The sequence below is a fragment of the Haliaeetus leucocephalus genome, unplaced genomic scaffold, assembly GCF_000737465.1.
Source record: "Haliaeetus leucocephalus isolate CR32 unplaced genomic scaffold, Haliaeetus_leucocephalus-4.0 Scaffold616, whole genome shotgun sequence".
Lineage (NCBI taxonomy): Eukaryota > Metazoa > Chordata > Aves > Accipitriformes > Accipitridae > Haliaeetus > Haliaeetus leucocephalus.
The window spans coordinates 6812446-6837519 of record NW_010973052.1 but is presented as its reverse complement, the minus strand read 5'-3'; the positions used below and the strand labels follow the sequence as shown (position 1 = coordinate 6837519).

The window sequence follows — 25074 nt, the reverse complement described above, 5'->3', positions numbered from 1 at the left end:
GCTTATGTTGCTCACAGTGCTCTCTAATCAGCACAAATCAAGGGCTCTAACTTGATAACTCCTCTTGGCAGGAGGCAGCACTCATTTTCCTTGCCTTGTTATCTGCTCACAAAAGCAGGAGTTGTGCTGCTGATTAGTATCAGCTGGAACAACAGAGAAATGCATTTTTGCTGCTTACATCTCTCTACTATTGCTCATCCCCAGTAAGTTCAGATCAGGTCATGGTTTGGGGTTCTAATGTGAAATGTTAGCTAGAAAAAGTCTCATTTTTGGTAGGAGGCTGAAAACAACCTCTATTGTAAGTCTATATGAGTGATGAATAATCAAACAACATTGGGCTGCTCTCTTGGGCAAAGACTTCTCTCACAAGACTCTTCTAGGGGGCAGATATCTTCCCACAGTTAACTGTGGGAATCCTAATGAAAAAGCCCTTCACTTTGAAAAGAAGAAAAATAAAAGTGCTGACTTCAACACTGATCAATTCACAATCACACAGAAAGATCAGAAATGCAAAAAAAAAAAAAGGAAAGTAATGGTTCATTTATCTAGCATAATTCTTTAAAACTGTGCCCAGTACCCAATGAACTAATCACATATACATGGCCTATCTCAAAGGCAGTATTCACAGATGTTAATCTTCATAAAAAAGGGGTACTGTACTGCTGCCATCTACATTTAGAAAAGAGTTATTAACCAGGAATTAAAAGCACAAATTAGAAACATCATAGCAGATACTTCAAGTTATGACATGCTTTTAAAAACAATGCTATTGTTTTAGCGTAGCATTTTTCCATATGTAATAAAGACACCTATTACTTAAGTGTCTAGCTGCGTGCCTCAGATGTTCACGTCTCTTCAGTGCTGAAGGGAGCCCACCAGCTATTTAACCTTTGAAAGACATTCAGTGCTTGCAGCAGAAGATGAAACCCAACTGTCTACCCAGCGCCGGTCCTGTGGCTCAGTGAATTGCTAGTGGTTTCATACAAAGTGGAGAGAGCAGACACCCATGAGCTCCTGGCTCTGACCGTTGCCTTGGGAGGGCAGTGAGCTGGTTTCCAGTCCCTGCTCTGGATCTGGCAGAAGCGAGAGTCCAGCCTGGGTCTTCCAAAATCTGATGACTGCTCTCTGTGGCTGGGAGAAGGGCTTTCATGGCTATCACCACGACATGTTTTGTCTGAGAAAGGACTGGCTTGGCTTAGATAGCCAGGTTGGTGGCTGAGAACCAAGCACAGAGAGGCACCCCCCTCAGAATTTGTATTCCTTACCTTACACATATTATGCTAATTTGATGTTAAGCAGGCCCTCCCATCGAGTATGCTGACTTCTGTGGATCCTTTTCTGAAAACAAAATGGCTATGACACACATTCACTCTCCCTTCAGGCCATGCCACGGACCACGTCCCTAGTCCTAGCTGCTTATCTCTGCTGTCACATGCATAGAGCAATTCAGGTGAAAAATTGCTCTTTCCTTTACTCCAGGCAAAATCAGATGGCTTAATTTAGACTAACAATTAACACACTAATGGCACTACCAGCTGTGGAAAGGAAACCTTCAGGAGCAGAAATGGTGACCCACCTGGGGAAAGCGAACTCTCTCACTGACACAACCACATCGTGAAGTGAGCACGTATCTGAGCAAGCCTCATATTTCCCTAACACTTGAGTCTGAGAGCCAAGGACCCAGTTTCAATAAAACACAAAAGTTTCCAGTGCCTTTAGGCACCCAGCTGGAGCACAATCCTGAACCTGGTCCAGGCACTGTGGACTCCATCAGGTGTTCAGGCAATCAGAAGAGGATCCTGGTAGTGGTGAGCTGGAAGTCCCTTTGTAGATCGAGTATGAAACGACCAACTCTGACAGGCAGTTCAGTGAGTTCACTGTGTTTTTAAGAAGATGTAAAGGGAAACCAACATACATCAGACTTTAGACTTGGGGGTCACTACTAAGTCCTCATTTTGAATCATCCCCAGGAGAGATGTGCTCTCTCCCCTGATGATAATGGTCACCCACAGAGATGAACTGGCCAACTTACCTGTCAAAATAAGATGCCTAAAATTGGCAGAGGGTTAATCTTTCCCCAAATCCCTTCTGCAAGGCAGGCAGAAAGAACAAACAAGCTCTGCAAACTGAGTCTCAGCAAAAGGTTTGCTGATGAATGAACACGGAGGAGTAGCAGCCAGGTTTCTCTCAAGGGTACACAGATTATAGGAGAAGTAACAGGAGCAAAGAACAGGAGCTTTGAGAACAGCAAGGTAGAGCTCTGAATACTGAGAGGGAGAGGTTGATCTATTTGGACCAGTAGTAAATAAGAAATATCCAAGTGACAATAAAACAAATTAACCTGATTTTTCGGAGGAAAAAATGCAGCCTAAGCATTCTGAAGAAGACTCACCTGTGCCCAGGATCCTGTCATTCTACATGGGCTTAGTTGTTGTATATCTTTACCCCCCCCCCAGAGAAAAAGCTATGCACACAGTTAGCTGGAAGCCAAACACACATGCATGGGGGCAAAAATACAAGAAATCGAGCTTAGTAAAAAGTAACTGCCCCAGCAATGTCAAGCCAGAATGTACACACTCTACCACTATTTCTGGCTAAACAGTAACCTTTAGAGAGCTGTTACCTTTGGGGGGGTAATTCAGAGTGCAGAATGCTCCAACCTGCATTCATTAGGGTTTCAGAGCTCCAGTCTCCTATTCAGCCGTTAACATCACAGGTTTCACTACAGCTGCCTTTAGTTAAGGTGGAAGTCAAACTAGATTTTATTGCGCCACTGAGCATGTCTGTAAGGTTCCAAAAAACTTCGAGGAGTGTTACAACTTCATAATTTGTCACTGAGACAGTATTTCTATCTGGATTTCAGCAAGTCAAGTCAAGCTGCCTGAACTGGATTGTAGGATCCAGCAGACTGCAGATCGTCAATGCAGACTCTGTCAAAGGGGTTGGATATGTTCACCTACACCACACAAGACCTTTTCTCATCCCTAAGACAGGGACATTTTCTTTTCCTTTCTGATTTTGTTCTGGCTGAGTTCATGGAGGTGCTCCAGAAATTATAAAGCTACACACCTTACCATGGAAAGGATCCTGCTGTGGTGCTCAGTACTGGTTAGATCTTGGCCATGCTGATGGCATTTTGAAAGACCCACAATGAAGACAATGCCAGAATTGCAAGGCTCATTTTAGAAAGAGTTCGGGGACAAGGAAGACAGGGCACTTTTGATGCCCAGAGGAAGCAATGCCAGACACTGGTGATGTTTTTTTAGAATAACATTCATTTCTTTTAGGTATTTGGGAAGGAACAAATTCTAACATGTCTCAGGTATTAGGAAACCAAAATATTCTTTAATGCTTTTATTCAATGAGCGTTTACTTCTTCAATAAGGCAAAGTAGTGTTCCCCTTTCTGATCTTTGTGGTTAGCAATGCTGCCTTGTGAGCTATTTCCCCTTAGACGAAACAGTGTACAATGGAGCCAGGAGTGCTATCTCTAAAGCACTATTGTTTATTTACAGAGCATGTGCAAAGCTTCATTTCCCAAAACCCAGAGGGGAGTGAAAAAGATTATGCAACTTCTTTCCTCACAGCTCCAAATCTCTCCTCACTTCCCTTCTACCCCAAAGTCTCACTCCTTCTCCCGAACAGCTTTTCCTTGGCAATTACCAGTGCTTCTGTGGCTGTGTTTGCAACCCTCCCGGTGTTGTCTCACCCCACTTTTCTAGCCTACTGCTGTCCCTGACATGCAATCAAGCAGAAATCCAATGCAATCAATGCCTTTGCTTTATTAGGCTCCATGTAAAACCTCTTTGGCCAGTGCTGTGCTCCTCTTACAGTCTTGTCCTGTGCTGTGGTTTTGGGTAGCACTGCTACAACTTCAGTTATGTGTTAACATCTATATGATTAATGGCCTCTTTACACTTATCATATATGAACAACAGTTAGCAATTATATCCACTGACTTTTACCATCCTGGTCAAAAGCCACAGAAGAGCAGAACAGGTGATGGCACTGGATTGCTGACTTGTATACTAGTGTGAAGCAAAAGGACCCTACTCTTTGCTACACGTGAATTTTCCTTACTAGCTAAGATAGGACCATATTTGTATACTTATGTCCCTGTGGATCTCAAAAGCTTCTAAGTTAACAGGAGTTGAAAACCACAAAAACCCCCATTCAACCAATGCAGCTTCATCCTTCTTTTCCTCCCTCACTCCTCTAAAAGGACTACTCTCTGAAAAAAAAGATACTTGCTTAGCAGGGGAGGTATGTATTTGAAGAGCATTATCCAATAACAGATACTGCAATGGCCAGGCTTGCCCAGGTTTTGGTATGTAGCGTGAAGAACACAAAAAACTCAACTGCAAGTTACACGTGCTTTCTGCACAGCAATCAGTCCATCAGTCTTGTTTATTGGATCTCAGAAAAGAAACATCAGAGATGTCTTCTTTAATGGGCTACCAGTCTTTGCCTTGTATAATTACTTGTTTCTGAGAAGAGGGACTGATGAGGGGAAGCAGATGAAAATGGTAGCTAAGGTCCCTGATTCTCCAGATACTTACACACTGCTTGCTGTCCAACATGACAGGGGCGCTTGCAAAGTGCCTGGCTCCTCATGTGTGTGCTGACATACCAGCATGCAATGAATTGCAAGAGTAAATGATGAAAATGGCAACAAAACTCAGGCTTTTGTTTCATTTTCCTTCCACTTATTAACTGCTAGTCTGGGTGCTATGAGAGGAACTTACTCCACAAGCGAGGAGAGCATAAAGACTACTGGGTGGGTTAGCATTAAAAAAATTAACATACTCACAATGCTTTTATCAGACAGGCAGGCATCATGATTCACTGTTTTCATCTGGATAGGAAAGGCTCATTCTCAGAACAAAAATGCTCAGGACAAAGGTTAAGCATCTCCACTGACACCCTGAAAATGATGAAATTGTGCCCATATAAAAGTGTTTTGACTTAGAAGAGCCCGGACTTCCCTCAGAAAGGGTAGGAAGTCCATGGGAAGCCATTGCTTAAAAAAGCAACAAACAAAAGAGATGAGTCAGATCTTTGCCAACATCCGAGCCTGCACCAGGCCGCCGTTGAACAGCCAAGAAAAAGTTGTGAGACAGTGGTCAGAAACCTGCACTGAGATATGAGGTTGCACAGGAAAGGGCTCTGACAGGCATGGCACAGGCTGACCTTCTGCAGTGGTCACAGCCATTGCCTGACAATAAAGGAAAGCTTTGAGCAAGACTGTCTCAGATTAACGTTGAAGTTCACCTGGCAAAATTATCTTGACCCTCAGGGAAGAAAAAGTCAAGTTGGCTTGTCACCGTGGAAGGATCCTGACTGCTGCCACACGCTGCTCTGTCCTCTTTGGAGTTTGGCTGAATTATGCCCCAAGCGCAGACGACTGGTAGGTATTTTGGCTGTCCAAGGCTGCAACGGAGACACATGTGAGGGAGGGATCGGCTGATGGCCTTGGCTTTTGTTGCATGCTAACCACAGAAAACTGTCACTGCTGTGCCAGAAGAACAGGCTGGAGGACCCACTCTGGATTAAAGGCCAGTCTGTGCTAGAGGTGCTGTAAAATGGGGTTACAGAAAGCCCTATATTGGTTTTATTTATTTACACTTTCAAGACTCATACACAGAATTGACAGGTTGAGCAATATGAGCCTTTAGAGACATTTCCACCAGCTGCACCCCTATCGTTGATCTTTTTGGTTCAGGTCTCTGCCAGAACAGGACAAGAGGATTCAGAATAACAAAATAAACTTTGAAATTGCTTGGCTCTTTTAGGGAGCTTGAGATTATAAATGCCTGTGGGCTACAGGCTTTGGAGAGAAAGTATGTGCTAGCATGCACTGATTTGTCTACATACAGTACAATTAATCATCAAATTGGACAAAATCTCTGTGGTGATTCATCAGCTATTTTTGCACATTTGTTTATAATAAAGCCAAGAACTTTTTGTTGTTTTAGATAATTTTCTTTGTAAATTGTCGGATGCTGAACAGTACCCTGAGGTGCTGATGAAAAAATAATAGAAACCAAGCACAATCAACTATTAATGAAATCTATACAGAGATTTATAAGGCAATATCCTATAATTTAAGTATGCTGGATATGGAGAAGGGATGAAAGGGATGTGGAAGGGAACAAAAGGTATCACAGATGTGAAGTGTTAGGGGACAGTGGCCAGAAACCAGGAGGAATCCTGGATTCATTGGTTCTGCTAGTCAGGAAACAGCCTAAAAAATAAATAGCCCTTTCTTCCTCTCCAGGAGGGGAGTCGATGGAGAAAGACCAGCTCAGTAACTAGTGTTATTGGTCATTATGCAGCAATGTGAAAAAGCAGAGGGTTGGCATCAGGTCCCCAATGAATCTCTGCTATCCACAGTCTAGGATTAAGGGGGGACGCAAACAGACCCACGTTGCTCTTGGCTTGTCATGAGTTGCTTGTCCCTACTGGATTCTCAGGACTGGATTCTCTGGTTTAACCAGAAAACTGTCATGTCATAGCATAATTGAGTGGTTAAATCCTGCTTGTATTTGAAAACTTCAGAAACCATTTTTTTCCAGTGTCCCTTTCAGCAGTGGTGCTTCAATAGAGGTGTTTCAGAGGACCTCTGAGAAGTCTACGTGAGGATTGAGCCCCTGGAGTCAAGGGCTGGGTAAGAGCCAAGCAGGTCTGCAGCATGGGGTCTGACTCTTTCTTACCCTCAGCACCCAGAGCTCCCTTCTTGCTGATGTGCAGGAGGCAGAGGGAGAAACCAGGCTGTTCATAACTACTCTGCCACCCATGCATAAATTTACAGAGGCACATGGGTAAAGAACAGGCTTTGAGGTGAGACATAAGATCCCACCACCCAAGGATTCCACCAACCAGCAAGTGTGGGCAGTTCCCAAATTCAGTATTCTTTGCTGCATTTAAGCTCATCACGCTCAAGGGGCTTGAAGCCCTCCATTCAAAAACAACTTTAAGTGTAGGAAAATACGACTCAGCCCTGATTTTTCTCTGCCTTTTTGGAGGCTCAGTCCTAAACCTGCCTGTATGTTGGATCCTGGCAGTATCTCAGTAACTGGAAGATTACAGGGTTGCAGAGAGAAATGTGTTGAGATGGGCAATCAGTGCTGTTGCTCAGTGATGTTGACCAAGGAGCCCTTATCTGTTTTCACTGCTAATCACATAATATATTCTGTTTCACTTGTCAGTACAGAGGTTAAGGTGAGATCAAAAATCCCTGGGAAGTAAATTAAGTCCTATCCTGATTATAGTTCCTTCCTGCACTGTGCAAATTCTTCCAAGACCCACACCTTCACTTTTAAAGTGCACTGCAGGGAGCCCCAAGAATGAACACAGAATTAGGACAAAGTTTGACAAAGAAAAGAAATATTATTTTGACAATACCAGAGCAATCAGCTTTCAGATAAATTGAATCTAACCTGGCATACTCTGTCTTAGTGAATCCAGCTAATAAATAATTCCAACTTTTGCCATAAATCGCAGCAAATACAGAAAATATCAGCAGCTTTTACAGCAGGTCTTCCATAATCATGTACTGAAGATGTGTGTAGCTTGCCTTGTCAAAATGTTTGAATGGTGTATCTGCACACAGAGTTCTCCAGAAATGAAACCCAAAACACAGCAAAACCCAAGGAAGGTAAGAATTGCAGTATCAAAGCACAGAAGTTCTCACTCTGTGCAGACCTGTTGGGAAAGTCTTCAGCAAATGCAACACAGCTCTTTATGCTACCTATTGATTTCTCTTCTCTTTCAGAAATGGATGCCCTGTTATTAGAGGATAAGGGTGCTAGCTTGCTAGCTCTGACACAGCCGTTATACAGCAACATGAAACTGCACCTCACAGTTACCCTGCAGTGGCATATGAAAGTAAATATAAACTATATAATAAAAATGTATCATTTATTAATATAAATATTCCATAAACTAGAAAGTTAAAAAAGAGGATTGCTCCTCTTAAAAAATGTCCCCAGGTCACGATGCATAGTCCACAGGAGGCTGTCCCACAACCCAATGGATATCACTGTCCAAGGTTTTCATGATAGCCAGTGTGATTTCCCCTCCAATTTACATCCTGGCATTCGTTATGCTAAATAATTCTCCTCCCTACTCCCTGTCTTTGGCATTTTTTGTTTAAGGTGGGGTTGTTCCTTGTGGCAGCAGCACAGATTTATACCAGATTAAAGGCGAACACATCCTTTTGAATTTCCTTCACCAGGTCAACCTCTTTCTTTTGGCCAACTCCACCTCTTCCTTTGAGCTTCTCCTGGTAATCAGGGAATTTCAACAGAAGGGAATTTCAAATTACCTCTGACAGCAGGGGAAGCCTGACCTTCGTAAATTAATATGAGACTTTGCTGTTAACTTCAGGGGGCCTGAGATTTTACCTCATGCCCATGGAAGTTTCTCTTGGTTGTTAGAGCCACTGCACGTATATTTTGCTCAGGAAAAGTAAGGGAGAGAATATACTGGAGATACAGAAGGAGAAGCACTGATTGTTTTTCTAATGAAAAAATGGATGCAAGTCCTTTTTCACTCCCATCGCAATGTAATAACTGTGGTACAGCCTCACAGCACCAACAGTGTCCATTCTATTCCCCCAGTCTTCATGGTACCTGAGATTACGGCTGGTACACTGGCTCTTCTCTCCGTACACCCAGAAGCAAATCTGTGCTCCTCTCCCCATTTTGAGAGCCGCTTAACTGAAGGGGAAACAGAGAAGGGACAAGGATGGGGGGTACAGCATGCTGAAAAGACTTTCCTGGAAAAAATGGGGTCAGCACAGAGGGAGCAGTGGGAACCCTTGAACTATTTTGCCACCTCTCAGCAGAGGTTTCCAGACAGGCTGAGCCGTTCTCAGCAGCCCTGGGCTCCCTCTGTGCTACCTGCTTCCTCTTCACCTACTCCAACCACGGTCTTCTCCTCCTCATTCCATAACCTGGTCCCATACCAAGCACTGTCTCCCACCTATATCTCCTGCCAACCTCTTCAAGGCTTCCTGACTACACGCTGTTTCCATGATACTTTCCACACATCCCCTCCTTCAGTCTGTTACAAGACCAGTCTGCTTGTGGTGATGTTATCTAAATGCAGATCATTAAACACATTCATCTTCTCTTCCACTGACTTCAGCTGCTTCTGGAAGAAGGCTGAGCCAGGCTGGTGGCAACAAGAGAAGTTACGACAACCAGTGTTTTTACAAGAAGTAGAGATTGCCTAAAGGGGTTTTAAAGCACAATTTCTGGGACAATAATCCAAACCCCAGTCTTCCCACTCACTTTTGGTCTCCACTGTTTTATAGAAGAGGGAGTGCAGACAATTCTGTGGTTAGGGACAAGTCTATGGAATTTACACCTTTGTTTCAATTTCCATTTGGTTTGGGTTTAAAGTGTCTAGAAATGGCAGGTAACCTTCTCTCCTGCTGCTCAGACTGCGCAATACCATTAAAAAAAAGTGCCTCAGCAGAGCCAGATCTGTTGACAAGACAGTTCTGTGGACTGACTGATGTTTCACTTGCTCATTTTTCATCAGAGACAGATCATTATTCTGTCAGACTTAATTTTCGCACCATCTGCATCCTGTTAGCTTTCATTCTCCAGGTTCAGCCTCACCCCAACAAGTTTTGCATTGTTCTGCAATCAGTCCTCAAGGATAGTTACGTCTCCAGAAAAGATGAGTGAACTTAAGCAAGTTTTTTCTGTCCTCATAGCTTGCCTCCAATGGTGACGTACCAACCTGTTCCAGTCCTGCTCTCAGGGGATGCCAAAAGGTTTTGCAGAGCAGCTGATGACTTTATACTTTCAAATACCAGTATGCTCATGAATTTCCCAGTGTCTTGAGAGACTGTGGTCTTATGCCACTGTAATAAACTATCCCTCACTATCACAGAAGAGATAAAACCCTGATTCCATGCCCTGAGGTAAGTTCTCTCTCTGCTTTCTCTTTGTGAAAAAGTATAAAGTCACTTTCCAAAGGTACTGTCACAATTAAAAAAGATCCTCCAGCTTCAAAAATAACTTTTAAATAGTATTGCACATGTTTAGTCCTGTGCTGCGTTAAGGACACCCATGATATTCATTATATACATTTTACATTGAAAAAAAGAAAAAGCAAAAAAAGGAAAAAAGATCACAATACTACTATGCACTTTTCTTCGTAAAGGACTTTGTATCTTCACTCTAAAGCAAAAACGGACTCTCAACCACAGTCTGAAAGCTTTTAGGTCTGGTAGAAGCATTTCCGAAGATAATGGTAATGCTTTCTGTTAATGGGATCAAAGAACAAAGATTCCTCCTTCATTCTGTCTTTTAGCATCTCAAAAAGTTGCAAGCCCTGCTCTGTTACATTTCATTCCTTCCTCCTACCAAATTTCTGACGAGGAAAAAGGATCCCCAGCACTTCCAAGGCCCATGTTCCTTGGTACCTAGGGTAACCTGTCCTTTGCCTGAAGCTACAATTATGTTATCACTGCTGCTGAACATCAGCAAACCTGCTCTCCCCATGCTTTGAGCAGCTTGCTCCTGCTTCTGCACATCCCTTTCATCACATCAGCACAATTCCTGTTGCAGCTGGCAGTGAAAACTGACTATCTGGATTACTGCTAGTCTGGCCCAAAAGAGACTTGGATCTACCCAGATTTATTCCTGAACCAGATCATTGCACAGCTGCACGGACATCTGTGGAGGCACAGGGGTGGTGGGTGGGAGAAGTAAATAACCAGGGATGGATTGCAGGAGGCAGACTGGAAAGCTGCATGTGTGCAGCCATAGGATCTGAAGCTGTACAACTCTGCAAGAAATCTCCCTTAAGTCTGGATCATCCCTGATCATCTGGAATTACACCTATACATGAAACAAGTCTTGTCACCTTGGGACACTATTCCCAGACATATCCTTTGGCCTTGACAACCTGCATACATCTGAGCCCCCTCACAACCATTCCAGAACTTGTGAAACCAAACACAGCAGCAGATTTTTTGTAACAAAACTGCAACCGCAAGACCCTGAGACACAAAATGAGGAGGAGCATAGCCTGAGAAGCCCCCAAGAAGTAAGCACATTTGCCTACCCTAGTCTTGTACTCCTTCTGTTACTGGCCACTGCTGCAGACAGGATCCATGGCTAGGAAGACTTCTCTTTGGACATGGTTGCTCTTCTCTTGTGCTTATTTAACGTGGTCTGATCACAGAAGAGAGATTTTGACAGGGTCCTTAATCATAAGTGTGACAGAGGTGCTATTGCTTGGTACTTCAACCTGTACTTACATAATACACAATAATTTATATTTTTTATTTTAAAAATTCAAAATATAATATGATACTGTACTTTGGCCTGAAGATTTTAATGCTTATTGCATGACTTTGAATAAACGAATATTGGTAACTCAGCAGGGAGCTGCCTGGAAAACAAGATAGGAAAAATGTGATTCAACATAGACACCTTCCAGCAAAAACTTCAGAGCTGAGGGGACAGTGCCAGAATATCATTTTAATAATTTGATGGTTCCACCTCTCTTCCAGTTGTTCTAAACCCCTGAGTCTTCATCACATAGGAAAAAGTTGGAGGCCACATTAAAAAAATAAGGCTGCTTGAAGAAATTAAAGAGACTCCTGAAGAGAAAGGCAGTAGGAGTTTGGGGAAGGCAGACAGGAACCTGCTGGGGCATCAGGAACTCTGCCTGGCCCACCAGAAGAAGTAGAGAGACTATGGGCATCATAGACAAGCATGCCAAGAGTCAGATGTTTGCAAGTGGGTTTTTTCCTAGTAGCTCTTTTCTACTGGTAAACAGAGAAAGCCTGTATTTTTAGACTGCTGTCTGGGTAGCTTTTCAAAAGGAAGGCATAGCAGGTGTCTGACCCCATTTGGAGCAGATAAATCTGCTGGCAGAGAGGATGCAGGAGCCCTGACCTGGAATGAGAACTCCAGACACTAGCCCAGTAAAAGTGCAAGTAAAAGGTCCACCCTCAATAGTTTATATATAGAGACCAGGAAAGGTAAAAGAGGCATTGAGCTCTGCAATTATGACAGCAGTATCTGGCAAACAAAATCTGCAGCCATGCGAACACTGATAAATGTATTCTGATGAGAGAAGCCCTGCTGGACCTCACAGGACTATTTTCAGATGCTCTTGTACAAGAGTTGCTTTGTAAGCAAGTTACTTGTGCCTTAATCTTTCCAGGCTCAACTTTCAAATATAAAGCCAAGCACTAATGGGGCTGAGAAATATCTCAACACAGGGAATAAGTTTATTGTGTCCACAGGTCACTAATTGCTGCTGCTGTGGCTGCAGAAAGACTGCATAATATTCTGTAGATTTCCCTCCTCACCACAAGCTGTGCTATGGGGACATGGACAGTGGGACTGAGTGCACCCTCAGCAAGTTTGCTGATGACACCAAGCTGTGTGATGCAGTTGACATGCTGGAGGGAAGGGATGCCATCCAGAGGGACCTGGACAGGCTTGAGAGGTGGGCCTGTGTGAAACCTCATGAGGTTCAACAAGGCCAAGTGCAAGGTCCTGCACATGGGTCGGGGTGATCCAAAGCACAAATACAGGCTGGGTGATGGGTGGATTGAGAGCAGCCCTGAGGAGAAGGACTTGGGGATACTGGTGGATGAAAAACTGAATATGAGCTGGCAACGTGCACTCACAGCCCAGAAAACCAACTGTATCCTGGGCTGCATCAAAAGAAGCGTGACCAGCAGGTCAAGGGAGGGGATTCTGCCCTTGTACTCTGCTCTGATGAGACCCTCACCTGGAGTACTGCGTTCAGCTCTGGGGCACCCAAATTAAGAAGGACATGGACCTACATGAGCAGGTCCAGAGCAGGGCCATGAAGATGATCAGGGGACTGGAGCACCTCTCCTATGGGGACAGGCTGAGAGAGTTAGGATTGTTCAGCCTGGAGAAGAGAAGGCTCCAGGGAGACCTTATAGCAGCCTTCCAGTACCTAAAGGGGGCCTGCAGGAAAGATGGGGAGGGACTTTTTACAAGGGCATGTAGTGATGGGACAAGGGGTAATGGCTTTAAACTGAAAGAGGGTAGATTTAGATTAGATGTAAGGAAGAAATTCTTCACTGTGAGGGTGGTGAGACACTGGAACAGGTTGCCCAGAGAAGTTGTGGCTGCCCCATCCCTGGCAGTGTCCAAGGCCAGGTTGGATGGGGCTTTGAGCAACCTGGTCTAGTGGAAGGTGTCCCTGCCCATGGCAGGGGGGTTGAACTAGATGGTCTTTTAAGGTCCCTCCCAACCCAAACCATTCTATTCTATGATTCTACTGCATCCTGTATGTGCACATCCATCCATGTTGGAGCACCGTATGGTATTTTAAAACTGAGATATCTCATCTCTCCTGCCTGACCAACAGCTTTAAATGTGACAGTTTGGATGAAAAGGTAATTGCTGCAGCAGACATTCAAACCAGCTCCCTGTTGCCCAAAGAGTCGGGCCGGGAGGTGTGGCACTCCGGAGAACAGGTTTAGAAAAACTTTGATTCACTGGAGAGATGACCCAAAACCAACAGGACAGAGTTCATAGCAGGACATGTAGTGAGGAGAGATGCTAAGCACAATTATACAGTGGCACATATTTGGGGGGGTAATTGTGTCAAAGAAAAGATTCACAGGAAGATGACAAAATGAATTACAGTGACCGGACCACTCAGATAATGCCAAAAAAGGCAAGGGCACGCTGGGATGTGTTAGCAAAAGCTAAAATCTAACTGCTCCAGTCTCCCTGACACTGCCAGTCCTCCGTGGCGAAGCTGTGCTTACTGTTCTGTGGTGCATTTCAGGAGAAATGTAGCCAAACAGGAGACTCCAGAGTGGGACAACCCAGACAGAACAACACGAACTACAGGCAAGAAAACCACCAGGCTGAACATGATCCCAGTCTTCTACTGTGAAAAGGCTACTACAGAGACGATGACATTGGCAAAGAACATTTAGGTTATGTACTAGTGGAAAAACACTTTCTACTTATACGAGAGTTAAATACTGGAATGGGCTACGTACAGCAGCTCTATTGCAGATTTAAAATAAAACATAATCAGTTAATGAACAGGATTATACGATAAGGCTTCCTGTGACAGCAGAGCAAAAATGAATGGCTTGGACATCCTCTCCAGCTCTAGGTGCCATGTTCTCCCTAAAACATCAGTGAAATATAATTAGATAGGTGTCATTTTGCTTTAAAAACCTTCCAATACAAATAAAATTAGGTTAGAAGAATCAGCTTTTCAGACTGCCAGTGCAGCTTAGGATAACAAACATGGGAAGAGCTAGAAATTCAAACTTAGATCTTAATTCCTGAACTCCCCAAATCTGCACGTCCCAATGATTTTAGCAGAAAGTGTTGGCATCCTATGCTGAACTAAGTGTCTTGCAGGCCAGCTCCTGATGCACATAATATGCTCCAGGAGAGAAAATATATACTGCAGGACAATAAGAGTCAGATTGATAAAAAAGCACATATGAATGCTTCTCATTTTAATCTCATCACTTTACATGACATAATAGCTCTTTTCTTTTTGCAATAAAACCACTCTTTTGCTAAAACAACCTTGATTAAAACCAAATCTGAGGCTAGGCTGAAATTCACTCTACATCTTCAGGGAAACAAATTCCCCACCATAGGAAATTCAGTGTACTAAGGGCATGATAGTTTGCCCTTCCCTGCGGAAGCCACGGGCTGGAATCCAGAACAGCTCCAAGCCCAAGTTCAGCAGCAAAACTGTCAGACTATGAGAACAGATGTTCTTACCACAGTGGTAAAATACTGTGGGTTTATAACATGAGAACAAAGTGGGTTCAGGAAGGGGAATTCTCCAACAGCAACAACTGCAGAAAGAGTCCAGTACATGGAAAGACACCCCTGATTTCCTGAGAATAACATCAGGGATGGAAAATAAAAGAAGTAAAGCTCCCAAATATTGTTTTAACTTCTTGCAAGGTAAAGGCAGACTGAAGGCAAAGACACAGTGGCTGTACAGCAGGAATTGTTGCTGTGAATTTTGATTAGCTGAGAACCAGCAGTGTGCTCTTCCCTGCCTGACAATGCTCACAATTCAACACCTGGAGATAGAGTCTGGGCTCTCTTATCTCTGCTACCTTTTACTCTTGCCCAGAAGAAGTAAGTGTCCCCTCGTACAAAGAGCAATTCCTTCTCTGGTTTCCTCATACACACTGAGGAGGAGGAGGGGATATCATCAAGACTTGACTAGATGAATGACTTCACCACAGCCCAGCAGATCCAGAAGTTGGGTATCAGGGAACAGAACACAATTACCTGGGATAGACACAAACCAAAAAGCAATTCTGAGGAGTAGCTCATGTGAAGGAATATAGTGGCTTTAGTAGAAATTTTGATGACAAGCAGGATGCAAATGTGTTTGCCAAGATAACCTTATTCATAATATGTTATTCATTATCTGTCTACACAGTCTTTACATCTTCGAGGTCTGCCTCAGGGTCCCCCTGTGACCTTGAGTCAGCTAGTAGAACTTGCCTCAGTTTCCCCACATACCACATTACTCTCAGCTGAAACTGCAGTTAAACCTCATGCTTTTGAAATGCTTTTAAAATGGTATTATTCCATTCCTTTACTTTGCATATTCCTACAGCAAAAGCTAAAATGTTTATCTGTCTACTGGTACGCTTCAAGGACAAAAAAATAAAAAGCTTGCAAGGAGAACTGAACCTTACCATTGCATTTTCAGGCAAGGACTAAAATGTATTTCAGAATGCTAATGAGGTCTTTATCTAAACATTAATCATTAAGAAGAATTACGCAGAACAGGGTCTTCCAACACAGTACAGAGTGTCTAATATTGCATGAATTTACACAGCAAGTGTTCTGAGCAGCGAGGAAGGCACTGATGCAGAGCATCATCTCCTATGAAAATGTTTCTTGTGGGGTGGTTTGTGGAAGTGCATACAAAAGTTCAAAATGAGCACAACGTATCCAAAATCCAACAATTACTCAAACACCAGCACCGCAGAAGGCACTCAGTGCTCCTGAGACAGCAGATGGGGAGGGGTGCAGCCATAAGTTCAGAGAGCTGTTTGGAGCTAAGCTGCACAGACTGTACAGTACTGTTTGAGAACAAAACCACTCTGTTCGCTGTTTATAGGAAGAAGGCAGAGCTATTCTCGACTCCCCAGCTCATCATGAAACGTACACACACGAAGCTGCTTGCTGGTCCATCTTTTGATGAAGGATCGAGTTTTAGATGTTTTGGGCCACCCACATAAAGATGGACTGTCGATACAAAAGAAACATTCACATAAAATTAAAAAAAGGGGCAAGAACAGCCTCTTCACTCACCGTGGTCTCCTGAAAGCCAAACCATACTGCTGACAAGCCAGGCCAACCGTTGGGGTGTAAACGATGGGCATGAATCTCTCAATGTCGGAGGTCAGCACTCGGTAAAAAAGCTTCTCATTCCTGTCTTGTAATGTCATAAGAACAATATACCTTAAAAGTAAAATAAAATAGATATATATCAGTATTTATGGTTGTTGGCAGTTTCATAAAAAGCAGTAGTTGGCTCACGCAGTACGTATTCAGTTCTCCCAAGCCCTGACACTCTTCAGTGCTACATCATGAGCAGATGCTTGAAGCAAAATTTCCCAGAGGACCTGACTAGCTCCACCATCCTCACTGACAGCTCACAAAGACTCAGTAGGACTGGAAGTCAGACCCGTGTATAACCTCAGAGTTTCAGAACTTGCATTAAAAACAAATGCAGTGAATGGAAAAGGTCAAAAGTAGACTTCAGGGCTACCTGAGACAGAGTGGGACACCATCTTTATTATAAAAATTTATTATGCAATCTAGAAGATGAAATATGCATATATGCAAATGTTAATATGCACATTTCAAAGCACTGTTTTTCCTGAAATATTTCCACAAAACCTCTCTCTCCATTATCCTGCATTCTCAATCACTTAATCACTAAAACCAGAAGGATAGCTAAATTCCATCTTTGAAAAAAAAAAGACAAACACATTAATTTAGAAAATGAAATGTTAAATCAACTTTGTATTCTTAGTGTTGTCCAGACTTACATGTGCATCACTGGGTTTATATGACCACTTAGTGACTTACAATACGTTACATTTCTCCCAAAGATTTTTCCTCCTTGAAAATGCTTTATCGGCTAAGATAGAATTTGTCAAATTGAAGCCAGAAGAATGAAAACCTCAGAAAAATAGAGATTGCAAATTATTTTCTGTCTGAGAAATTTGTTTGAACATAATGACAAACTCCCTTTTGTGTTCAGCACCCAAGCAGTGTGGCTTCAAAAAGGCATCACACACTGCCAACAATATATAATTTGCAAGATCGACACAGGCATTTGTGACACAGAAAAGCCAATGGAATTGCTCTACAGGGGAAGAATCCTGCTGCTTCAGTCCCCAGATCAATGGCAGCTGAGAAAGATGGAAATGCAAACCCTACCGTCCATCACAACAGGCGTCAAGCACCATCTTCCATCAATAACCCTGATGAACAATACTGGAGGCAATGGAAGCTCAGGAACAGAAAGATTAGTCAATACACATCATTGCTTCTGCTTTTTTATTTTTTTCCTACCAGTTGGCAGGTTCTTTCTGTTCTTCTATCCAGTATTTTAGTGAATGAGCATCCAGATAGGTACATGCAGTACATGTGTTCACTCTACCTGCAGTGCTCTGGGGCAGGGACTGCCTTTTCGTTCTGTACTTGTACCCGAAGTACAGTGAATTGCTAGGCTAATACCAGAGTTCTCCGGCAATGAGGTGGTAGAAAAAAGCAGTACCGGTGCTATTCTGGGACTGCGATGGCATGTAACAGAGGTGAAGGCAGACAGGCCAGAATAAACACTCCTGGTGCTGGAGAGTAGGGAGAGCTGGAAAAAAGTGACTCTGAGGGAAACCTGTGTGCCTCGAAGCAGGATCCTCAAGTCTTCCTGGGAGCTTTAAAGAACTGAAAACTAAAGGGGGAGGGAAGGAGGAGATAAGATGTTTTTGACATACTTGTCTAGATCATTAGATTTGTTCTCATAGTTTTTCATCACACGGAGGACTTGAACGTCTTGGCTCAAGAAGCAAGGAGGAAGGAGGCCATGAATTCCAAGCTGCAGCCTCTCTTCAAGTGTAAAAGCCATTCCCTGGGAAAAAAAGAGGAAGGTACGTTCAAATGGCGCAATATGCACTACCAGACAGGATATCCAAGAGGAAAGCCAGCAACAGCATGCAGCCCCCGAGGGCCTGGAGGCAGCCCTCCCCTGCAGGGACTGTGGGGCTCAGACCACCCAGACCCTACAGCTTCTGGATTACCAGTCCCAGCATCGGCAGGGCTTTGATGATCCACACTCTTTTGCCATGTCAATTTGGTTGGTCTCTACAGTGTGTACAACTTTATAGTGTATACATTCCTAGGGTTTCTTTCACTTTATGCTCTTCTTATAATACTTAATTAGCTCACGCCTACTAGTTTCAATGGCCTTCCTGAAAGCCCAGCTTTCACAATCCTTTACAAATCACATGACAGGTTTAGAATCATAGAATCACAGAATTGTTTAGGTTGGAAAAGACCTTTAAGATCATCGAGTCCAACTGTAAACCTAATCCTGCCAAGTCCACCACTAAATTGTGTCCCTAAGCACCACATCTACACAGTCTTTTCAATACCTCCAGGGGTGGTGACTCAACCACTTCCCTGGGCAGCCCATTCCAATGCTTGATAAAACTTTCAGGGAAGAAATTTTTCCTAATATCCAATCTAAACCTCTCCTGGTGCAACTTGAGTCCGTTTCCTCTTGTCCTATCGCTTGTTACTTGGGAGAAGAGACCAGCCCCCACCTCACTACAACCTCCTTTCAGGTAGGTGTAGAGAGCGATAAGGTCTCCCCTCAGCCTCCTTTTCTCCAGGCTGAACAACCCCACTTCCCTCAGCCGCTCCTCAGAAGACTTGTGCTCCAGGCCCTTCACCAACTTGGTTGCCCTTCTCTGGACACGCCCCAGCACCTCAATGTCTTTCTTGTAGTGAGGGGCCCAAAACTGAACACAGGACTCGAGGTGCGGCCTCACCAGTGCCGAGTACAGGGGGACGATCACCTCCCTGCTCCTGCTGGCCACACTATTTCTGATACAGGCCAGGATGCTACTGGCCTTCTTGGCCACCTGGGCACACTGCTGGCTCATATTCAGCGGGCTGTTGACCAACACCCCCAGGTCTTTTTCTGAAGGGCAGCTTTCCAGCCACTCTTCCCCAAGCCTGTAGCGTTGCATGGGGTTGTTGAGACCCAAGTGCAGGACCCAGCACTGAGCCTTGCTGAACCTCATACAACTGGCCTCGGCCCATCGATCCAGCCTGTCCACATCCCTCTGTGGAGCCTTCCTGCCCTCCAGCAGATCAACACTCCCGCCCAACTTGGTGTCTTCTGCAAACTTACTGAGGGTGCACTCGATCCCCTCGTCCAGATCATTGATAAAGATATTAAACAGAACTGGCCCCAATACTGAGCCCTGGGGAACACCACTCGTGACCGGCCACCAACTGGATTTAACTCCATTCACCATCACTCTTTGGGCTCGGCCATCCAGCCGGTTTTTTACCCAGGGAAGAGTACACCTGTCCAAGCCATGATCAGCCAGTTTCTCCAGGAGAATGCTGTGGGAAACAGTCTCAAAGGCTTTACTAAAGTCTAGGTAGATGACATCCACAGCCTTTCCCTCATCTACTAAGTGGGTCACCTTGTCACAGAAGGAGATCAGGTTGGTCAAGCAGGACCTGCCTTTCAGAAATCCATGCTGACCGGGCCTGATCGCCTGGTTGTCCTGTACATGCTGCGTGATGGCACTCAAGATGATCTGCTCCATAACCTTCCCCAGCACCGAGGTCAGACTGACAGGCCTGCAGTTCCCCAGATCCTCTTTATCACCCTTCTTGTAGATGGGCATCACATTTGCTAACCTCCAGTTAGCAAAGATTCAGATTTGGATACTGAATAGTATACCCAACTCATCAACTTCAGTTACGTTCTAGTTTTCCACCAGACACAATGTATATTAATGGCATATTAGCAGAGCAGAAGACAGACATGACATGTAGGATGCTTCCTCAGTGCTAACCCTTTATTTTTATTCAAGGAGCACACAGAGTGCCACAAGTCCCTTTAAGCAGCTGCCACTGGCCTACAGCTTAAGCTGGATGACTAGATTGGGTGGGATAACCCTGCCCTTACAGGACAATTTCATCCTTCCTAGGCAGAAGCCTGAGCGTGTCCCACTCCTGTGCATGCAGGGGCTGATGCTCCAGACGACCAGCAGTGCCCTGTGCTGGACTCACCCTGATGAACAGCAATGGTAAACGCATTCTGCAGTCTGGGAAGAAGATTATAAAAGGTCTTAGTCCTTAATTAATGGGATTTCTGCTATGCTGATAGCAGATTAGACAGCAGGATAGAAGGAAACATTTTCAGGAGCGTCTAAGGAGCTTAAATCCTAATGAAAACTTCACCCATAACTAACGAACTGATTCATATCTTGATGAACAGCTGGAAGTAAAATATTCAAAATCAGTAATTATTGGGCTACGTCTACTCAAGAACACAGACAAATGCTTGAAAAAATCTTAACGAGCAGCTTTATGACTACGTAGCTGTTAAACTGCTGTTTTCTTCCATGGATTTAGTATTTCTCTATGACAAATAACTGTTATTATTGTTGCACAAGAAAAACTGAGGACATATCTCGATGAACTTGGTTTTGGCAGCCTGCCCTCGCCTCCTATTGCTTGTTCCTGTCCCTGTGCCATCCCAATGGTTGTGCCAGCACAAGCATGTGTGCAGTCACATGGTTAATCAGCGAAAGGAAGTACCTGGATTAAAAATAACCAGGTCATTTGAGCTCAGAGCAGCTCCCCTGGCTGATGATACACTATAGATGGCTCTACAGACATTGGCAAACCTGGGCACAGCCACTGGGGACATACAGCAGTGGGAATGGACCGCTGGATGAGCCACTCACTTGTAAGTGGTGTAGATGCTGGTGAAAATGTTTCTCAAACTATCAGCAATGCCAAGTAACCTGTGACAGGAGAGAGGAAAGGACTGAAACTGATTCTCCTTTTTGCCAGACCCATGCTTTGTACATAGTGTGACACTTCTTTTATTAGTAAATTGTGCACTAGCGCAAATTAAAAAAAAAAAAAAACTTCATATATTTCAGAAAAGATATTCAGCCTCTGGGACATCTGAGAAGAAAACAGACTTTTTCCCACAAGCATTTTCATAGTTTTTTTCTGCTCTGTATCAGGATAGAGCCAATTATTTTCAAAATCTTTTGATGTAAGAACATGACAGAGAGAAATCATCCCTCTTCCAGCCAGCAGACGAGAAGTCAGCAGTTGCCCAGGAGGCAGGAGGTCAAGATTTTGCTGTCAAACCCAGAAATGGCATCAAGGTCTCTGTGGTCATTGTTGACTGTTGTACCCACGACATGGCTGGTTCTGCTGAAGTGCCTGACATTTCTGACCCAAATTTCCTTCCTGGACCTGAGAAGCCTTCCCCGAAATGAGTTTCATAGCAGAACTGGTACGTTCCCACAAGACAAAGTTTGAGTTTTTGTGAGTCATCATTACTGAATTTAAAAAAAACCCAACATATTCTCATCAGAAAACTTGCAACCATCTGTATTCTCCAGACTGATGACTTCTGAAGTACTAGACTAAGACCAATACTGGACATCAGCTCTACATCACTATTTGGCTTTACACTGACAATATTATATCACGGCAGGGAAAATATAGCTACTATGAATGTCAAAGTTTATCTGCAATGAATGGAAAAAAAACCGATAAAATTTCAAACCACTTACTTCCTGCAACCTTTGAACGTGGAGGACAGATAATGGGAGACAGAAATATTTGGCAGTAAATACTCCACTTGCTTGTCTAGAGAGAGTCACATCACAGGTTGGGTGATCAGGGTCACAGACCTGATCCCTGTTCATCCCCTGGAACAGAACTGAATCTCAGCAAAAAAAGTAAACCAGCAGCGGATACTCTTCTAAAAGACCCAGGGGCAGTGTAAGAGCTGTGATGGAATTAGAGCTGCCATGAAGGTGAAGCACTTGTATCTGGGCACTCGCCCTTCAGTTCCGCTCATTTTTTTTCTCCTTTTGGGGGGGAACTCACCAGGCTGAAAAGTGTTCAGCAGTGTCCTGGGAAACCTCTTGAAGTGGTATTGGGAATTAATGTAATAATGAATGACTGAATAGGGCAAAAGGAAGCGTGGGGTTGTAGAGTGGTTTGTCTGTTTAACTTGGGCTGGGAGGGACATTCGTGCGTGCTTTGGGCACAACTTTGCTCAGCGCTTAATTTCTGGCTAGTTTTAAGGTCCACATAGTGCCAGGAGTCCGGTGTGCCAAATCACTGTTTCAAGGCACAGCAAATGCAAGACTCTGAACTCTAATTTTAAGCAATTTGGAGATCTATGTGCATGAATACATGTCTTTGGATCGCAAGAGCAGATTAAACTGTTCAAACACAATCACAGTTTTGCTGTTAACAGTCCAAAGGTAAGCATGGTCATACTAATATACATCTCTAGCTCACTGCACTTTTGTATTTACTGCATCTGAATGAGCTCTACCAGTATAACCACCCTCATACTGGAGCAATTGCAACCATGCGTGATGAGGAAGTCCCTGCCTTCACAACCAGTTAAATCTCCAAAACACTTTTAAGTACAGAGCTGGTCCACCATACAGTGGCTCTATAGCAGGGTCGGGAGCAGAGCAGAAATTGCCTGCCCTGACTTTGAAGGCTGCTTTCTGAAGTTTCTCGGAAGGTCTAGGAGTAGGACCCCTGGGTGAAGTGGTTATATTCACTGAAACAGCACAGCGTGAAATGAATTTGGAAACACATTCTGCCCCAGATCAAAAGCTGGAATTCACTGAGGTATTGCTATGTTTAAGATTAAAGCTTTTAGGGTTGGATTTTTTTTTTTTAAGACTGCCTGAAAGCCATATTGTACCACTCTTTTTCTGGTCTTGAAAGGTCTAATGATTAGATGGTGAGCCACAGCCCTGCAGAGCTAAAGCCAGGTGCTCCGATTCATTTTTAAATGTGTGGGAAATGAGTTGTCATGGAGAGGGCAGATGCTATGTCACTACCCAAAAACAAAGGCAAAAACATCAGCTGCCCACAAGGCTTCACGCTACGTAGGGGCTAAGCAAGGGGGTTTGTGCTGAAAAAGGCTTGCTGCAAAGAACCCCAAATGCTTGTTTTCTTACTGCTGACAGCACCAAGTCTGTTATGCGGCAGCTCCCTCTTTGCAGCTCAAGCCCATGAAAGCCACTTATTTCAGAAACTGAACGGTGAAGCCAATTCACAGATAACAATTAGTTTTATCACCGCCTGCACTCTCCAGCAGTGAGAAGGGGGTATTCCACTCAGGGATGAATACAAGCAGGAGGGATGCAAGCATGGCTTAGCCTTATAATTTACTCATTATAGATCATACTTCTGCAGGTGGGAACAAAGACACAAAATGGTAGTTCCTAGGGTATCAGAAAACTGTTGTTAAAGCAATGGGGGCTTAATCAAGGGCTGAATTAGGCCTTACCTAGTGCAGAACATGCAGAGTCCACTGTGGCTCAGACCATCTCCAGCTGCTCAGCACCTTTTTGGAGCAGAGTCTTGGCTTACTGCATCTTTCCATATGCCTGTGCTCTACAGTGCAACTAGCAGCTACAGCACAGGGCGGGCTGTGGGGTGGCTTTCATGGCCAGACCAAGGGGTTTATGCAGTTTGTACAGTCCCAGGCCATTGCCCTCCGTGATGGTGACACTCAAGCTGTGGTTCTCAGCCTGCTTGCTGGGACCACAGTCCTTAATCCATGCAACTGAAAGCTGGCCTGGCAGTCTCTGAGCTGAGTAAACAGGGATCAGTGAACAACTCCCAGCCATTTTCAAACAGTCTCTGGAACAGTCTAGGTTCCTAGTCTGGTAAGAGCAGGGTGCTGGAAGGGGACATGGGGAAAATGGAGACACACAGGGATCACCACTGCAGGCTGCGAGAGCAGGCACAGCTAATCCGCTTCTCCTTTATGATTAGTATGTTAACAGCCATGCTAGGGAAGTCCTAATAGTCAGGGAACATAATAAGCTTATTCTGTACAGATTTTTCCTGTAATGTGTTTTCCATAGATATTTGCACCTGTCCAATTTTACAGCCAGGATGTACTTGGACTATCTGCAAGCAAAAGTTCCTGCCGTAAGGGGTCAGTGCCAGAAGCTAAACTAATCCCCACTGACACCGCATGCAGGGGCTGGGGAGCAGAGAGCAACAGCAAAAACCATCAATTTTCTACACTGTGAAAGATTTTTCTAGAAAGGTCAGATCCTACTGCGGCTTCCTCATCTCTGGCTGACTTGATAACCCTCTTCACAGTGCTCCTTCTCAGCTACTCGAGCTTCTCTTGCTGCTGTGGATGGACTGCCACGGGCCCTGTCCTGCACTGCATCCCACCCTGGAAAAGCTGTACTGAAAATATTATTTGTATAAAAAGAAGGAAGGAGGCACATCAGAGGGCTAATACTTCATTTTCTCATTTAAATATCTTATTACCTTTAATTTGTATGTGTTTGTGCTCTTAAACTTGGAAAAAACCTGAACCTTTTAGGGTATGGGGAAGACATTGTTCAGTGTGTCTTCTCTGAAAGCTGGAAAGATTCCCCACTGTACCTTCTCAGCAGTTATTGCTGGGGAAACCTTTTGTTGACCATGATTTACAAACTCTTCTCACAGCATCTATACCTCTTTCTGGGTTCAAAGTCACTAGCTAAAAAATCCCAAACTCTTGGCCATCCCCTTTGTTACAAAGTAATATAATCGTGGATTTCTAATCCTTTCATATCATTTCTTTCTCTCCCACAGAGCCTGGGAATGCTAAAAAACCCTCCAAGACAAAGATAATTAAGCAACTAAACTTCATGTTTGTTTCAGTTCCTGGGGAACCATCTTTAATGAGGTCCACTAATTCAATTACAACTTGAGTTGTCCCTACT

General features: G+C 44.0%; 1 protein-coding gene across 1 annotated transcript in view; it reads right to left on the bottom strand.

Moving 5' to 3' along the window:
- ME3 (malic enzyme 3, NADP(+)-dependent, mitochondrial) overlaps positions 1-25074 on the bottom strand; it is a 127804-nt gene that overhangs the window by 41458 nt on the left and 61272 nt on the right. Inside the window, exons 2-3 of the mRNA XM_010578255.1 lie at positions 18034-18167; positions 16340-16489 (exon numbers count right to left, since the gene is read on the bottom strand). Coding sequence (XP_010576557.1) covers positions 16340-16489; positions 18034-18164 — 281 coding nt within the window. The 5' untranslated portion in view covers positions 18165-18167. The remainder of the gene's footprint in view (positions 1-16339; positions 16490-18033; positions 18168-25074) is intronic.